Source organism: Nycticebus coucang, chromosome 11 (genome assembly GCF_027406575.1).
Source record: "Nycticebus coucang isolate mNycCou1 chromosome 11, mNycCou1.pri, whole genome shotgun sequence".
NCBI lineage: Eukaryota > Metazoa > Chordata > Mammalia > Primates > Lorisidae > Nycticebus > Nycticebus coucang.
In genome coordinates, this window is record NC_069790.1 from 118,790,638 (window position 1) to 118,808,812 (window position 18,175).

Here is an 18,175-nt window from a genome sequence, read left to right on the forward strand (position 1 = left end):
GATTTCAGTATCTTAGGCAGAGTTCCTTGGGTTGACCACATTGTATGTTGACCAGTTTGCTGTATATAATCCCTTGGATGGTCAACTTACAGAGGTACTACTGTACTTGAATAAATTTAATACTGATACAGTTAAGACTGACTAGTTCTTTTAAAAAGTCTTTTTTTTTTTATTGTTGGGGATTCATTGAGGGTACAATAAGCCAGGTTACACTGATTGCAATTGTTAGATAAAGTCCTAAAAGTTTTTATAATTTAAAAATTTTATAATATAGGGGTACACAGAGTTTGATTACATAATTTGCTTTTGTACATTTTAAGTCAAAGTTAAAAGTGTGCCCTTCACCCAGATTGAGTGCATTGTACTAATTAGGTGTGAATTTACCCAGCCCCTCTTCTACCCTCCTACTTAATTTATTTCCATTGAGTTGTATTTCCAGATGTGCACATAAAGTGTCAGTCAACTGAGTCCAGTTTAGGTGTTTATCGAGTACATGTGGTGTTTGGTTTCCATTCTTGTGAAACTTAGAAGAATGGTCTCTAGTGAGACTGTTAGCTCTTTTTATGGAGCTGTTTGGGTTTCTTAGCTTAATAAGTAGGCAATTGATAAATCTTTTTTGTTATGTGACTGTTCAGGGTTTCACTGTTCACTGACCCCTTAAAAATAACCTAAAATTCAGACTAGAGTATGTATATTGGCTTGAGAACCCAGAAACCTGGCTTGTGGTCCTGCTCCTTTGTAGCATTATAATCTCGCCAAGTTTAATTGCTTCTTTGAATCAGTTTCTACATCTGAAAAAGAAAGGGCCAGAACTATCTTTAAGGTTAACCTCTAATCCTCTGTGACTGTATTTGACTCTTAGTGAACAAATGCTTTGGGTCCACAAATGCATGGTACATCAAAGTTTCCAGTTTACAAGTAGATCATGTACTAAAAGTTTTTATGTCTTAGCTTCTAAGAAAGGACACTTCATTCCATAATTGTAGTATAATGAAAGCAGACTATGTCTGTTTTCCTTTACTATAAATTTTGTATAGCCAGGGGCCTAGGACAGTGCTTGGCGTTCAGTAGTCTCTTAGTAAATATTTGTTAAATAACTATAAATGGTCACTAAAGTGCTGTAATTCTCCTGTTGAAACACTACATTAAGATATGTATACATTTGTAATGACCAGAATAATAAACTATTACTAAATGAAATGGCAAGAAATAAATTTTAGCCTAAAATCTAGCGTTTGAAGGAAAAAGTTTAAAAGAAACAAGACAGAATTTTGTGGAGATTCTAAAGGAGGATTTTGAGCAAGTTCAGATAGATGCTTGATGATACTGGCACTCTATTATTATTTCTAGTATTTATTTATTTATTTTAGAGATAGAGTCTCGCTTTGTTGCCCTCAGTAGAGTGCCATGGTATCACAGCTCACAGCAACCTCCAGCTCTTAGGCTTAGAAGTGATTCTCTTGCCTCAGCCTCCCGAGTAGCTGGGACTACAGGCGCCCGCCATAATACCTGGCTATTTTTTTGTTTGTCTGGCAGTTTGGCCAGAGCCGCCACCCTCGGTATATGGGCCGGTGCCCTGCTCACTGAGCCACAGGCGCTGCCCAGCACTTTTTTATTTCTAAATCCTTAAAAAAATAATTACTTTTCAGTTCCTTAATTTATTCTTTTATTCATGTATGACATTTTTTGAGCCGTGTGCTGGTCTCTTTTCTAGATTATCAAGATAATATGGTCTGTGCTAGTTGAGGCACAGTGGCTCACACCTGTAATCTTAGCACTCTGAGAGGTCGAGGTGGTTGGATTGCCTAAGCTCAGGAGTTGGAGACTGCGAGACCCCATCTCTAAAACTAGCAGGGCATTTTGTCAGGTGCCTGTAGTCCCACCTATTTGGGAGGTTGAGGCAAGAGGATCGCTTGAACCAAAGAGTTTGAGGTTGCTGTGAGCTATGACACCATGGTACTCTACCGAGGGCAACAAAGTAAAACTCTCCCTAAAAAAAATATGGTCTGTATCTGTGGGTCTTTCACACCAGTGAAGTTGAGAGAGTTACAGTAAATTAACAAGTACAGAATAATGACCTAGGATAAGTGTTCAGAAGGGACTATCCCATGTAATGGGTAAACCTGAACCTCTCTGGGACTTCCTGGTAAGTCTCTTGTGAAGTAAAGTATGACTGGATGGCAGCTTAGTAAAGAAGCAGGATGTTCCAGGCAGAGGCAGTGGCAGATGTAAAGATCCTCAGGAGCGGAAAGGAGAAGGGGATTGGGGGTGAGTCTGTATGGAGGTGAAGGAGGGGGAGAGTTTTATAAGAAGCAAATGGAGAGAGAGAAAAAGGTCTGATATGATTGTGCTTTATTAAGGATATCCCTGCTTCAGACTTGACCTTGGCTGCTTCTTGCTCTCAGGATGACAACATGTTAGGATTAAGTTCAGACTTAATTATCAAGAATGAATGTAGGGATGGTACACACACACACACACACATAGGCATGGGAGGTATGAGGGGTGTCTAGTTCAGACCTCTAAAGTAGTGGTTCAGGTAAGACAATGGTGATTACTAGGGGAGGAAATAGATTTGAAAGACTCGAAAGTTAAAATCAATAGCACTTGAATGTGAAAAATGAGGCATCAGAATAATTGCCGTGTTTCTGACGTGGAGTTGCCACTTAATAAGATGGGTAGCACTGATAGAGAATGGCATTTGGGGGACAGAGCAGAACATGTTTTCCTGTTAATGCATTAGAAATATTTGTTGGCGGGTGGCGCCTGTGGCTCAAGGAGTAGGGCTCCAGTCCCATACATTGGAGGTGGCGGGTTCAAACCCAGCCCCGGCCAAAAAAAAAAAAGAAATATTTGTTGGCTTGGCACCTATAGCTCAGCAGCTAGGGCACCAGCCACACACACCAGGGCTGGCAGGTTTGAATCTGGCCTCGGCCTGCCAAACAACAATGACAACTACAACAACAAAATAGCTGGGCCTTGTGGCAGTCGCCTGTAGTCCCAGCTACTTGGAGGCTGAGGCAAGAGAATCGCTTAAGCTCAAAAATTTGAGGTTGCTGTGAGCTGTGATGCCACAGCACTCTACCCAGGGCTACATAGTGCGACTCTGTCTCAAAAAAAAAAGAAAGAAGGAAATACTTGTTTAAAAGCTTTACATTGGGTGTGATGTTCATAAACAGTCCTTAAAGTTTGTCTGTATAATGCCCATTTAATACAGCATGGAATGCCTAAGATTCTTTATTTATGGATCTAAGATCCTAAAGCATTATAAATTGTATTTTACAGTAGCATCATATACTTAGGAATAATAGCCACTGTCATTTGTTAAGCATTTACTTACTATGTGTTAAATATTTTATCTTTAACTCTAAAACCACCTTTTTTTGCATTTTTTTAAAATCATAACTATGTACATTGATGCATTTATGGGTTTCAGTGTACTGATTTGATATACAATGTGAAATACTTACATTGAACTAAATAACACATCCATCACAATTATACTCTTTTCTTAATAGCTTTGAAATGTACCATTGCGTCATGCACATTAGGTGATGTCCCCCAAATCCCTACCCTCCTCCCCCCTCCCCTTTCCTCTCCTCTTACCTTCCACTTTCTGGACTGCAGTTACGTTTTACCATTCATACGAATGTGTGGGTTATTATATATTGATTTCATAGTAGTATTGAGTACATTGGATACTTTTTTTCCATTCTTAAGATACTTTACTAAGAAGATTATTTTCCAGCTCCATCCATGTGAACATAAAAGATGTGACGTCTCCATCTTTTTTTATGGCTGCATAGTATTCCATGGTGTACATATACCACTACTGTTAATCCATTCATGGGTTGATGGGCACTTGGGCTGTTTCCATGTCTTGGCAATTATGAATTGGGCTGCAATAGACATTCTGGTGCAAATGTCTTTGTTATAAAATACTTTTTGGATCATCTGGGTATATACCTAGTAGAGGAATTACAGGATCGAACGGTAGGTCTACTTTTAGTTCCTTGAGTATTCTCTAAACTTCTTTCCAAAAAGGTCGTATTAGTTTGCATTTCCACCAGCAGTGTAGAAGCGTTCCCTTCTCTCCACATCCACGCCAACATCTGTACTTTTGGCATTTTGTGATGTGGGCTAATCTTAATGGAGTTAGATGATATCTCAAAGTGTTTTTTTTTTTTCCTTAAAGTGGTTTTGATTTGCATTTCTCAGATGATTAAGGATGATGAGCATTTTTTTTTTCAGGTTTTTGTTTTTTTTTATTGTTGGGGATTCATTGAGGGTACAATAAGCCAGGTTACACTCATTGCATTTGTTAGGTAAAGTCCCTCTTGCAATCATGTCTTGTGATGATGAGCATTTTTTTCATGTGTTTGTAGGCCATGCGCCTGTCTTCATCAGAGAAGTTTCTGTTTAAGTCTCTTGCTCACATAGAAAAGGGGTTATTTGTTCTGTTCTTATTGATTAGTTTGAGTTCTCTGTGGATTCTAGTTATCAGACCTTTGTTGGAAGCATAACCTGCAAAAATCCTCTCCCATTCTGAAGGCTGTCTGTTTGCTTTACTTACTGTGCTCTATTTTATTTTATTTTTTTGTAGAGACAGGGTCTCACTTTATGGCCCTCGGTAGAGTGCCGTGGCCTCACACGGCTCACAGCAACCTCCAACTCCTGGGCTTAAGCGATTCTCTTGCCTCAGCCTCCCGAGCAGCTGGGACTACAGGCGCCCGCCACAACGCCCGGCTATTTTTTGGTTGCAGTTTGGCCGGGGCCGGGTTTGAACCCGTCACCCTCGGTATATGGGGCCGGCGCCTTACCGACTGAGCCACAGGCGCCGCCCACTTACTGTGCTCTAAAACCACCATTTGAGGAGAATAATTTGCCTCAATTTTGCAGACTAGGAAATGGAGGCTTAGAGAAAGTGAGTTATTAATCCAAGACCACGTTATCTTTAGTTTGTGTGGACCTGAGAATGAAACCCAAGGTACATTTTAAATTTCGGTAATTCTTGTGAAATTACCCTTTTAAAAAGGGAGTGCCCATTTCCCTTCATCTTCAGCCTTACCAACATTTATATTCTTGCCAAGTATTATGTGAAAAATTACCAAAATTCACAGATTACTAGTGAGATTGAATGGGATTTCTTATTTATTAGCAGTTGTGTTTCTGAGTATTGTGCCCTTTTTTCTTTTGAGTTAGTCTTTCTAATTGTCATATAGATAAAGCGATAACGTTTTGTTAACTTCGCAGGCAAAGAAAGGCAACAGAGTTAGTTGTGCTTGTGCTAAGTTTCACCCCGCTTTCCTCGTGAGTGCTAAGGGTCTTAATAATTTTGAACAAAAGGTCTAAATAAGCACATTTTTATATACAGACCATTAATTAATGAGTGTGTTTCTGCAAAGAGAGGGGATCTCTGGATTAGAGGGTCCCTGCCAAAGACTGTAGACTGAATTTCCTACCAGTGTGCGTCACTGTTGCCTACCCCCGGGTGTTAGCATTTATTAACTCCTTTTATTTCTTCTTCAGGTTTGCCTGCAATGAGATTTCATTCTTTACACTTAAAGGACATCCTTTCTGAGCTGCTGTGAATACATTTGGAATGGTACTGTGTATTTTCATCTAATGGAGAACTAGCTGTATTTTGAATAAGGATTGCTGCACTGGACGACTTTAGAGCATCCATGACAATGTCGTCAACCAGGAGCCAGAACCCACATGGCCTGAAACAGATTGGCCTGGACCAGATCTGGGATGATCTCAGAGCTGGCATACAGCAGGTGTACACCCGACAGAGCATGGCGAAGTCCAGATACATGGAACTCTACACGTATCCTCCTGCCTGAGTGCCGGTTGATTTGCTTAGAATTTTGATTATTTACTATTAATGATGTATGAATTATTAGGAATTTTTCCATCATGTTTTTTCTTCCCGGTTCATTCTGTAAAGTAATCAGAATTCATTTTTAGTTTTAAGTTTTTTTGAACAGAGTATAATTGGCTTGTGCGTAGTCTTATGCAGTGCTGGTCAGTAGGACCAGTACTCACATGTGGGTAAAATTGGCTTGTGCGTAGTCTAATGCAGTGCTGGTCAGTAGGACCAGTAGTCACATGTGGGTAAAATTGGCTTGTGCGTAGACTAATGCAGTGCTGGTCAGTAGGACCAGTAGTCACATGTGGGTAAAATTGGCTTGTGCGTAGACTAATGCAGTGCTGGTCAGTAGGACCAGTAGTCACATGTGGGTAAAATTGGCTTGTGCGTAGTCTAATGCAGTGCTGGTCAGTAGGACCAGTAGTCACGTGGCTGTTTCCTTTTACAATCACTTAAACGTCTAGTTCCTTAGCTGCAGTAGTCATTGCAAATGCTCAGTAGTCAGATAATAGAATATTTATGTTATTGTAGAAAGTTCTTTCAGACAAAAATTTGTTTCCTTAATTGCAGTAGCCATATTGCAGGTATTCATATTCAGATAATAGGATATTTGTGTCAATGGTAAAAAGTTCTGTTGGACAGTGCTGGTCTAAAGGAGGGGGGGAAGTCATTAGTTTATCTTTTCATTTATATATTGTCTGTGACTGCCTTTGTGTTGTGAGAACAGAGTTGAATAGTTGTATCAGAAACCGTCTGGCCCACAAAGCCTAAAATATCTTATTTAATTAATTAATTTATGTATTTGAGACAGAGTCTCATTGTGTTACCCTTGGTAGAGTGCCGTGGTGTCACACCTCACAGCAACCTCAAACTCTTGGACTGAAGCGATTCTCTTGCCTCAGCCTCCCAAGGAGCTGGGACTACAGGCGCCCACCACAACGCCCAGCTATTTTTTTTGTTGCAGTTGTCGTTGTTTAGCTGGCCTAGGCCGGGTTCAGACTTGCCACCCTGGGTGTATGTGGCTGGCGCCTTACCCGCTGAGGCACAGGTGACACCACCTATAATATTTATTATCTAGCCCTTTACAGGAAAAGTTTGTTGATCTGGTTGATCTCTAAAGGGATAGCACATAGAGCAGCAGCTCTTAACCTGTGTGTCGCGACCCACAGGAACTGTATTAAAGGGCCGTGGCATTAGGAAGGTTGAGAACCACTGTCCTGTTTTACAAATATGGTATTAAAAGTATTTCATTCATCTATTATAAAGTCCATGATGTGTATAAGGGACTATGCCGTGTGTTGCAAAAGTTATGAGTGTGTAAAAAAAGTTGCTCCTGCTATTCATACACTGTTTAATTTGAAGAGTTTCTGTATTCCATACAAATGTAAAACCGAAATTAGAGTAAGCTAACTCAGAAGAGAGCACATTGCTACTGAATCTAGAGTACTGGGATTACAGGTGTGAGCTACTTCGCCTAGCCTATAGAACATTTGAAAAAATTAAGAGCTTTATACTCGGGAGGTCAAGGCAGGAGGAATGATTGAGGCCAGGAGTTTGAGACCATCCTAAGCAAGAGCCAGACCTTGTCTCTACAAAAAAATAGAAAAAATTAGCCAGGAGTATGGGCGCACATGGCCAGAGGCTGAGGCAGGAGGATTGTTTGAACCCAGGAATTTGAGGTTGCTGTGAACTATACCAGTGTACTCTAGCTAGGGTGACAGAGTGAGACTCTGTCCTAAAGCAAAGCAAAGCCCCTAATTTAATTGAGATATAATTCATCCTTTGGTAAAGTTTACAATGGAGTGATTCTCAGTATATTTACAGAATTGTGCAACTGTGCCATTAATTCTAGAACATTTTCATCATGCCCCCAAAGATAACTCGTGCCCTTTAGCAGTCCCTTCCTCTTCCCTCCAGTCCCTTTCAACTACTGATCTGCTTTGTGGGTCTATGAATTCGCCTATTCCAGACATTTTGGACGGTGTTCTGGCTTCTTTCGCTGAGCATACTGTTTTTCAGCTTCATCCTTGTAGCGTGTGTCCTTGCTTTTTGTGACTGAATTGTATGGTTATTCTGCATTTAGTTTATCCATTCATCAGTGGTGCTACTTTTGGGTAATTATGAATATGGTTATGAACATTAGAAGTTTTTATGTGGCTGTATGTTTTCATTTCTCTAAGGTATATATGTAGAATGCTTTAAATGAAAATAGTGTTTGCTAAGTGAGGGGATAGATAGTATTGATGTTATTCCACCCAACAGATTATGTTTTACTAGGTATGACTTTTTTTTTTTTTTAACCTCTTCTAAGTAATAGAGCTGAAGATGGTGGTGATTCCAGTGGTGAGACAAGACATTTAGTTGGGTTTCTGGTATCCCGAAAACCAGGAGAGCACTACTGTCAAGACCAAGGAAATTTCATGGCTGATGTATTTCTAGGAAATTTCTTTTTTTTTTTTTATTGTTGGGGATTCATTGAGGGTACAATAAGCCAGGTTACACTGATTGCAATTATTAGGTAAAGTCCCTCTTGCAATCATGTCTTGCCCCCATAAAGTGTGACACACACCAAGGCCCCACCCCCCTCCCTCCGTCCCTCTTTCTGTTTCCCCCCCCCCTAACCTTAATTGTCATTGTCCTCATATCAAAATTGAGTACATAGGATTCATGCTTCTCCATTCTTGTGAGGAAATTTCTTAATATGTGGTTTTTGACAAAATCAGATTAGTCCTTCGTCTAGAATATTTTTGCTTGTAGGACTCAGAAAGTAGAGACTCTGTATGCTTGAGGAATGACTGAAGTCTTTTATTCTACAAATGATTAAATTCTTACAATTTATAGTTATTCTAGTAGCTGCACCTTTTACAAGGACTGCCACTCTTATATTGGGTATTATTTTTTCCTTCCACTTTTTACTGAGAAGATAACAGCTTCAATATTATTAAAGATAACAGCTTTAATATTTATTAAAATTGAAGACTATACTGAGTCTGAAATATCTTACTTTAATATGTTAGATATTATTATTATTATTATTATTATGATTTTTTTTTTTTTTTGTAGAGACAGAGTCTCACTGTACCGCCCTTGGGTAGAGTGCCGTGGCGTCACACGCGGCTCACAGCAACCTCCAACTCTTGGGCTTACGCGATTCTCCTGCCTCAGCCTCCCGAGCAGCTGGGACTACAGGCACCCGCCACAACGCTCGGCTATTTTGTTGTTGCAGTTTGGCCAGGGCTGGGTTTGAACCCGCCACCCTCGGCATATGGGGCCGGTGCCCTACTCACTGAGCCACAGGCGCCGCCCTATGTTAGATATTATTTATGAAGTGATGGCTACAGCTTGAGTGCTGTGTGTCAGGCATTATTCTGGGAACCATGCGCTTCTCTTGAGGCTTATACCACCCCTGACAGTTGGTGATGGTATCTCTCTTCTATCGATCTCAGAAACCAGGTGTCTAAAAGTTTGAGGAACTCACCTCATTGTTATAGCAGCCAGTGGTAAGAAATGATGTTGATGCTAAAATTCTTTTTTTTGGTTATTGGCCGGGGCTGGGTTTGACCTGCCACCTCTGGCATATGGGACGGGCACCCTACTCCTTGAGCCACAGGCGCTGCCCTGATGCTAAAATTCTTAACAGTCTGATTATAGAAGCTGCCTTTGTCTCTATATAGACTTTAGCTTTTTAAATTTTTTTTGAGACTGAGTCTGACTCAGTTGCCCTGGGTAGAGTGCTGTCGCCTCATAGCTCACAGCAACCTCAAAGTCTTGGACTTGAGCAATCCTTTTGCCTCAGCTTCCCAAGTAGCTGGGACTACAGGCTGCCGTCAACAATGACCGCCTAGGTTTTCTATTTTTAGTAGAGATGGGGTCTTGCTCTTGCTTAGGCTGGTCTGGAACTCCAGAGCTCAAGCAGTCCACCTGCCTCAGCACGTTGGCTAAGGTTGCTGGCGTGAGCCATGAGCTTGGCAGACTTACAGCTGTTATATTTGAATGGATCATATTCCTCTAAGTTTTAGATTTCCATATTTTCTTTATGAAGTTCCAAAGAAACACATATGCTCAATTCTTCAATATGTTGGGAGACAAAATGGTTGATAGAATATATACTTTTGTGTTTATTAATTTAGTTATTGAAAATCATAAAACTATACCTTCATCTGCATTTACAATTATCAGTGTAATTATGAGCTCTGGAAGAACTTTAAGTCATCTGTCATATTTTTCTGGAGCCATCTTCACGTTGTTTATACTATTTAAAGTACAGGCCATGTTGAACATACCTGTATGTTGCTATTACTTCGGTTTCACCCTCACCCCAGCTTGCGTAACAGGGCAGTTTTTCAAGAAGCGTTCCCTGGGTGGCGCCTGTGGCTCAGTGAGTAGGGCGCTGGCCCCATATGCCGAGGGTGGCGTGTTCAAACCCAGCCCCGGCCAAACTGCAACCAAAAAATAGCCGGGCGTTGTGGCGGGCGCCTGTAGTCCCAGCTGCTCGGGAGGCTGAGGCAAGAGAATCGCGTAAGCCCAAGAGTTAGAGGTTGCTGTGAGCCGTGTGATGCCACGGCGCTCTACCTGAGGGCGGTACAGTGACACTCTGTCTCTACAAAAAAAAAGACACGTTCCCTTACTGGTGTATGTTGGATCTCCTCATAGCTGCTTACCGCATTGTGTTTTAAAACAGTTCCCTAATAGCTTGTTCACCCTGACATCCAAAATTTGCAGTTGTGAGGTTATGTTTCAGGTGCTTTTGTTTTAGGGAAGAAAAAGCTGGCAGTGTGTCTCACTGTTCTAGTATCATTCTTCAAAATTAGACACATCTCATCAGCAGTTGGTAAAGGAAATGGGTTGGAAAGGAAAACTGGGTAAGAGAAAAAGGAAGAATCCTTTTCCTTCATGTGACTCCGGCTAATAGCTGACAGCTAGTTTTTTACCCCTTGTTTATCCTAGAGAAGCATATGTGTTTTCTAGAGAAAGCAACCTAATTCTGGACGTAAAATAAATAACCAACCTCTGGTATTTGTGTTGCTATAATAGGAAGGTGGATTTTATTATACAGCATAAACATTTTTCTTGATTTTTTTCAGTTCAAAATGGCAAAAGAGAGAAAGTAATATAGGGAAAGAAAAAAAATCCCAGAACATCTACAAACAGAAGGATCTAGTTCAATAAGTTTTTAGCCACTTCTTAAGGGTTTCATTTTATTCTTCTGAAGTTTTAGCCCTTCAGCTCCCCACTGTGTCTGTCAGTTCAGCACTTCCAACTAACTATTCAATTATAGTTTTTTTTTTTTTGTAGAGACAGAGTCTCACTTTATGACCCTCGGTAGAGTGCCGTGGCATCACACAGCTCACAGCAACCTCCAACTCCTGGGCTTCAGCGATTCTCTTGCCTCAGCCTCCCAAGTAGCTGGGACTACAGGCACCTGCCACAATGCCTGGCTATTTTTTGGTTGCAGTTCAGCCGGGGCCGGGTTTGAACCCACCACCCTCGGTACATGGGGCCGGCACCCCACCGACTGAGCCACAGGCGCCACCCTCAATTATAGTTTTCTGTGGCTTACATGCATATAGTTACAATGTAAGAACTCTGCTCCCCCCCTGACCCCAATATAGGAGGGCATTCCATGTAGGTGGGTAAAATAATAGTAGGTTTCCTTTTGAACTTGAAACAGGTAATGAAATTTCTTATTCAGTTTATTGACAGCATTCTATTTTAGGTGCTGTGCCTGCTCAGACAGCACAAGTGGGCTCTGCCTAGAGGAGAGGTACACAGGGGTGCAGGGAAGTGTGGGGGGTCCAGTCTGTCGAGAAAAGGTGTCAGATCATCTCTTGGAGGTTTCCGTTTGTCTTGCTGGGCCCAGGCTTACCTGTCCCTTGGTTCTAGGTCAAATTTTTTTTTCTGTAGCTGTCATATACCTCTATAATTTTAGCTTCTCCTGGCAATCAGTAAAAGCTTTCATGGTGATAATCTTTCTCTCCTTTTTTTTTTTAAGAGACAGAGTCTCACTTTGTCACCCTCAGTCCACAGCTTATAGCAACCTCCAGCTCTTAGGCTTAGGCGATTCTCTTGCCTCTGCCTCCTGAGTAGCTGGGACTACAGGTACCCGCCACAACGCCTGGCTATTTTTTGTTGCAGTTTGGCTGGGGCTGGGTTCGAACCTGCTACCCTCGGAATGTGGGACTGGTGCCCTACTTACTCATTGAGCCACAGGCACCGCCCAGCTCTCCTTTTTCTTTCTTCCTGAATTCTCATAAACTTTAACGTTTCTGTTTTTCTCCCTGTATTGCCAAAAACTATTTTCCTTCCCCTGTGTTCTCCAAGGTTGTCTTTTCCCCCACCAGTACCCTACCATAAGGATCTCATTCATGTTTCCTAGTCTTGGCTGCTTACGTCTTACTACGTCATAACTTAAGCACACTTATAGTCACACTTATCCCTCCATTCTGTGATACGATTGATGATTGCTGGGGTTAGAGGCACTTGTTTTGCCCAGAGTCAGTCTGCTGCGCTCTTGGCGGCCTGCAGCACATGCTTTTGTAGGCACAACATGCCAGGACGCACTGGTCCCTGCTGCTGCTGGGCGCCGCTGCCACCACCACTCTGCTCAGGTCAGCACGCTATTGTTTCCTTTCTGATGCAGGATCTGGGGGTGCAGGGCGAGTGTTCAGGGCCAGTACCCTACTTTGCCCGCCTGCTGCAAAATTCTCTCCTTCATAGAAAATCAAAATCTGATAGGGAAGCAGATCAAATAGGGAAGGCATAACAAATTATTTTCAAAATAAATCAATGATGATACATGTCCACTTTGGAATAACTAACTGTCCTAACAAATGTGTTTGTACATTTTTCATGCACTCTTTATCTTGGAGTCTTAACATGAGTCTGACTTTTCGCACCTAGTAAGAGTGGCTTACGTCAAATGACCTAAACATACAAGAGTTTTTCAACATGTATTTCAAATGTAAACTACCATTTATACACATGTACCCTTGTCCAGTGTTTAGGGTTCAGAAGGACATAACTGGTTCACAGAAAGAAGAAATGGAAATAGTAAGCATATGGGAAAATGTTAAACCTTAAAACAAGGAAGAATTAAAATGAGATTTTTATAACTGATCAGGTTGAAAACAATTTTAAATAAATGGTGATAGCCAGTGTTGATGAGAGAGGGCGACTGACCTCCCACAGTGCAAGGCAGAAGTGTTAGTTGACTATGATCTTTCTGGAGAGAAGTTTAGAATTGTACTGATAGGGCGGTGCCCATAGCTCAGTGGGTAGGGCGCTGGCGAGTTCAAACCTGGGCCCGGGCCAGCTAAAACAACAATGACAACTGTAACAACAAAAAAAATAGCCAGGTGTTGTGGCGGATGCCTGTAGTCCCAGCTACTTGGGAGGCTGAGGCAAGAGAATCACTTAAGCCTAAGAATTGGAGGTTGCTATGAGCTCTGATGCTACGGCACTCTACCCAGGGTGACAGCTTGAGACTCTGTCTCGAAAAAATAACGATGTACTGGTAAAGACATAAAAATATACTTTGGCCTAGCAATTTACTTATTTTTTAACCTAACTATCGTAAGGAAAAAATTGTATGTGCAAGGCTCTTCCGTGTCTTTCAGTAATAGGAAACAATGGGAAACAACCTCGCTCTTCAACACTAAGGATTCAATATAACTATAAACAGACAGTAAAAATGCAGTGAAGGTTATTCATTCACATGGAACCGTACTCGTAATATGTTGCTGAGGGAAAGTAGGATGTACAGGTCTGTGAACTGTGAACGCTAACATACGTCGGGTTCTGAAAACGTTTATACACACCATAGTGAAAACAGCTGTGCCTAGGTGCTGGCTTACAGATTATTTTTTAAGAATTCTTGGGCGGCGCCTGTGGCTCAGTGAGTAGGGCGCCAGCCCCATATGCCGAGGGTGGCGGGTTCAAACCCAGCCCCGGCCAAACTGCAACCAAAAAATAGCCGGGCGTTGTGGCGGGCGCCTGTAGTCCCAGCTGCTCGGGAGGCTGAGGCAAGAGAATCGCGTAAGCCCAAGAGTTAGAGGTTGCTGTGAGCCGTGTGACGCCACGGCACTCTACCCGAGGGCGGTACAGTGAGACTCTGTCTCTACAAAAAAAAAAAAAGAATTCTCTCCTGTGCTTTCTAAATTTTGCGTATAGAGCAGGCATTTAACAATATAATTTATTAGTTTTTCTTAAGCAAATGTAAGTCCTAGTTTGAAAAATTCTTTCTACCTTTCACTACTGACCTGGTACTATGAAAATAGTTTTAGGGATTGAAAAACTGTGTATCTGTCAAGAACTCACAGAAATTATTATATTACATAATTGTCTCAGTAAGTGATTTTTTAAAAATTAATAAAAACATACTTTTTTTTTTATAAATTTGATTCAGACTTTTAAAACAAATTTTAGTTCATTACAATCAATGGTAAGTAGTGTTTTTAAGTACGGTGTTAGAGTAAATTTACTTGCGTTGTGTGGGATATTCCTTTTCAGAAATGTGCCTGACCATGGACTGGAGAGGACTTTATTCTTTTTAACTATGGACTGATTATACTGCATGGTGTGTGGGCCTGCTGCTTTTGCCATCTTGTACAGGTGGTACATTCGTTGTCATGTAAAGACAGAGGAGATACTGTACTTTTAATACATCTTTTAGTATTCAGTATCTTTCCAAATGGTTTTTTTTTTTTTTTTTTTTTTGCAGTTTTTGGCTGGAGCTGGGTTTGAACCCTCCACCTCCAGAGTATGGGTCTGGCACCCTACTCCTTGAGCCACAGGTGCCGCCCTTTCCAAATGGTTTTAATAGAATTTTGTCCTTTAAATTTTCACTTTTTAAGTTGCAGTTCAGAAAGAAATGGTAGCAGAAGATGGATCTGTTCTGTTTGGTTTTGCTTTTTTAAAGCACTTGCAGGATGTTGGGAAAGCTGGCTTTGTCATTCCATCACTCCCTCTGTCTCAGGTAGTTGTGTGCAGCCTTCCGGAGCAGTAGGTAGTGAGTGCCATGGAGTTGTTTGAGGCCTGACTGATGGGGACCTGGTGCAGGGCAGGTGCCCCACGAGTGTCTACTGAAAGACAGGAGTCTACAGCCTTGCCTTAGACAGCTTCACATCTGGCAGGACCTTTTCACAGCCACTCATGCATACCAACCAGGAAAAGACATGCCTTGGCAAATGATTCAGTGTTTCTAGGATGACAGAAGAGTTGTAAGGCCTATTTTGGAGGCTGAACTAGGCTTGGCTCTTTAAAATAAACAACCGTACACCTTAAGACACCAGCGGTTCTCAACCTGTGGGTCGTGACCCACAGGAACTGTATTAAAGGACCCAGGCAGTAGGAAGGTTGAGAACCACTGCCTTACACCATTTCCCCAGCCCAGATAGACAGCCAAACGAGAGAGCCCAGATGTCTGCTTAGATTCTTAACCTGCTTTCTTACCAAAAGAAGCTCTACCAAGGGGTCTTTAGACAAGAACCCAAAGTTTTAAAAGTCAAATGTGTGGGTTTATTAGACTCTGTAGCTGCCTTAGTGTAATATAAAACAACTAACTCATTGTCTGGCTGAATGAAGCTTTCATTTCATTGCCTTTTTTGATTTTTAGTTTACTTTTATCTCTGGTGTTTTAAATTTTCCTTTTTCATCTGAATTCTTGTATTTAATCTTTTCTTACGTTCTACTTTAATTTTTTTGCTTTAGAATAACTTTAAAAGTGATCATTTTTTCCTAAATATTAGTCTAGTTTTTTTTTGAGACAGAGTCTCACTTTGTCGCCTTCAGTAGAGTGCCGTGGTGTCACAGTTCAACCTCAAATTCTTGGGATTAAGCTGTTTTCTCTCCTCAGTCTCCCCAGTAGGTAGGACTACAGGCACCCACCACAACGCCCGGCTATTTTTTTTGTTGTTGTTGTTGCAGTTGTCATTGTCGTTTTTTAGCTGGCCCCGGCTGGTTTCTAACCCACCAGCCTCTGCGTATGTAGCTGGTGCCCTACCCACTGAGCTTCGGGCACCGCCTTGTTTAGTTTTTATACTGACTAAGTGATTTAATAACAATGTATGCACATATCGGGACAGCAGGTAGTACCTGTGGTCTCCATGAGGGGGCAGCAGAGTGAGCCTGAATCATGAGAGCTGGTGGAAGACTTACTTGCTTTGTAGCTTCCTTTTAGGGCTCATTCTTCAAGAAAAAGCAACCACGTGTATTTCAGGAATACTTCCATTTAAAAGTTCCTCCTTGAATGTGAGATTTCTTCCCTCTAGATGACACCTTGTATTGTTCCAGTGAGGCCTGAGGAGGAGCTGGGTTCCCTGGATATCTTTCTCTTAGGCAGCTTCTGTTACCAAGATCTGCTTTTTCTAATAACATTTTCCCCACGTAGTTTAATTGATTTAAAGCTAAGATAAAAATCGGATGAAGGTGTGCCATCATCAGTGCTATGCAAGATGCACTTTGAGTCTCACCTGTCTGCTGACTTGGCCTGTGTTCAAATCACAGCTGACCCCATTTTTCAAAGGTGCTTCATTGCTCCTTGAAGAGTATACACCTGTTGGGACTGCCATGTAAACTTTGTCTCCACTAAGCTCCTTTTCACATGCTCATTGACCATTTCTATGTTGTCTTTTGTAAAGTGTCCAAATCTTCTGCCTTTTTTCTATTTTTAGGATATTTTACTTTTTACTATTTAGTTGTAGCTCTGTATATATCTGGAATACCACAGTGTTTTGTCAGAAATATTTTGCTAATGTTTTCTCAAAAAGTCTGAGGCTCTGCTAGTCATTTACTTAATGTTATCTTTGGGTAAGCAGATGTTTTGTATCTTGAGGAAGCCTAATTTATTAGTTTATTTTTATTTTACAGTTACTGCTTCTGTGACTTAAGAAACCTTGACCTTGATTACAGAGTTACTCTGTGTTTTCCTGCTTTGTGGTTTGGGCTTTTACATTTAGACATATGATCTATCTGAAGTTAACATTTATGTATAGTGGGAGGGAGACTTTGAGGTTACTTTTTCCCCCCTGTGGGTACCAAGTTCTAGTGTCTTTTTTTGTTGAAAAGAGTTCCTTGATGGGTTGCTTTGGTGTGCAAATATGGTTCTATGTCCAGGGTTCTTTTTCATTGATAGCTTCATCCTTAAGAAATGGTGTATTTCTGGGCGGCACCTATGGCTCAGAGGAGTAAGGCGCTGGCCCCATATACCAGAGGTGGCAGGTTCAAACCTGGTCCCGACCAAATACTGCAAAAGAGATTCTCAAGCTGTCGCCCTGGGTAGAGTGCTGTAGTGTCACAGCTCGCAGCAACCCCAAACTCCTGCCTCAGCCTCCCAAGTAGCCAGGACCACAGGCACCCACCACAACGCCCGGCTATTTTTTGGTTGTAGTTGTCATTGTTGTTTGGTGGGCCCAGGCTAAATTCTAACCCGCCAGCTCTGGTGTATGTGGCTGGCACTCTAGCTGCTTGAGCCACAGGCGCTGAGCTGGCGTATTTCTTGATGTGTTTGTTTGGTTAAGTATTTTTAGCATTTTTTTTTGCTTTGGTGTGGAAATATGGTTCTATGTCTAGGGTTATTGGTTAGTGTCTTTATTTTTTGTAGTGAGTTGATTACTGTAGCATTATGAAAATCTTAAGTAGTCTAAGTCTTCCAATTTTTTTGTAGTCTAAGTCTTCCAATTTTTTTTTTCTCAATATCACAGTTGACTAATCTAGGTCCTTTCCGTTTCTTTATATATTTTATGTTCAGCTTGTCAATTTCTACCCTAAAAATTCATTGATTGGAAAATTAAACATTGAATTTTTTTTAAAAAGTCTTCCTTGCGATATAATTCATATGGCATACAATGCATTCAAAGTGTACATTTCAGTAGCTCTAGTGCATGCATAGATAGATGTGTTCCATGATCATGACTTTCTGTTTTAGAACATTTTCATCATCTCGGAAAGAAACCTGTACCTTATAGCTGTTACTCTCTTTTCCCTACTCCTACTAATCTTTCTATCCCTAGAAATTTGCTTATTCTGCACATTTTGTTTAAATGTGATGTTAAGGACTGAATTAGGACACCTCCACCCCATCTTGAAGCCCCAGCTCCCAGTGTATTTGGATGATATTTGCAGGTGGGGTTCTTGGAAGAATAAGATTAAATGAGTTTATGAGGGTGGGTCCTTATAAGAGGAGGGAGAGACACTAGAGAGCTTTCTCTCCTCATGCATGCAGAGAAGAGGCCCTGTGAGGACACAGCGGAAGGCAGCGTCTGCAAGCCAGGAAGGGAATCCTCACTAGAAACCAACCCTCTGGCA

At 41.4% G+C, this 18,175-nt stretch overlaps 1 protein-coding gene across 3 annotated transcripts in view; it reads left to right on the forward strand.

Annotated features, from left to right (window-relative positions):
- Positions 1-18,175, forward strand: part of CUL1 (cullin 1) — a 110,204-nt gene that overhangs the window by 31,490 nt on the left and 60,539 nt on the right. For all 3 annotated transcript variants that reach the window (XM_053608355.1, XM_053608356.1, XM_053608354.1), the window contains exon 2: positions 5,530-5,830. In XM_053608355.1, coding sequence (XP_053464330.1) covers positions 5,685-5,830 — 146 coding nt within the window. In that variant the 5' untranslated portion in view covers positions 5,530-5,684. The remainder of the gene's footprint in view (positions 1-5,529; positions 5,831-18,175) is intronic.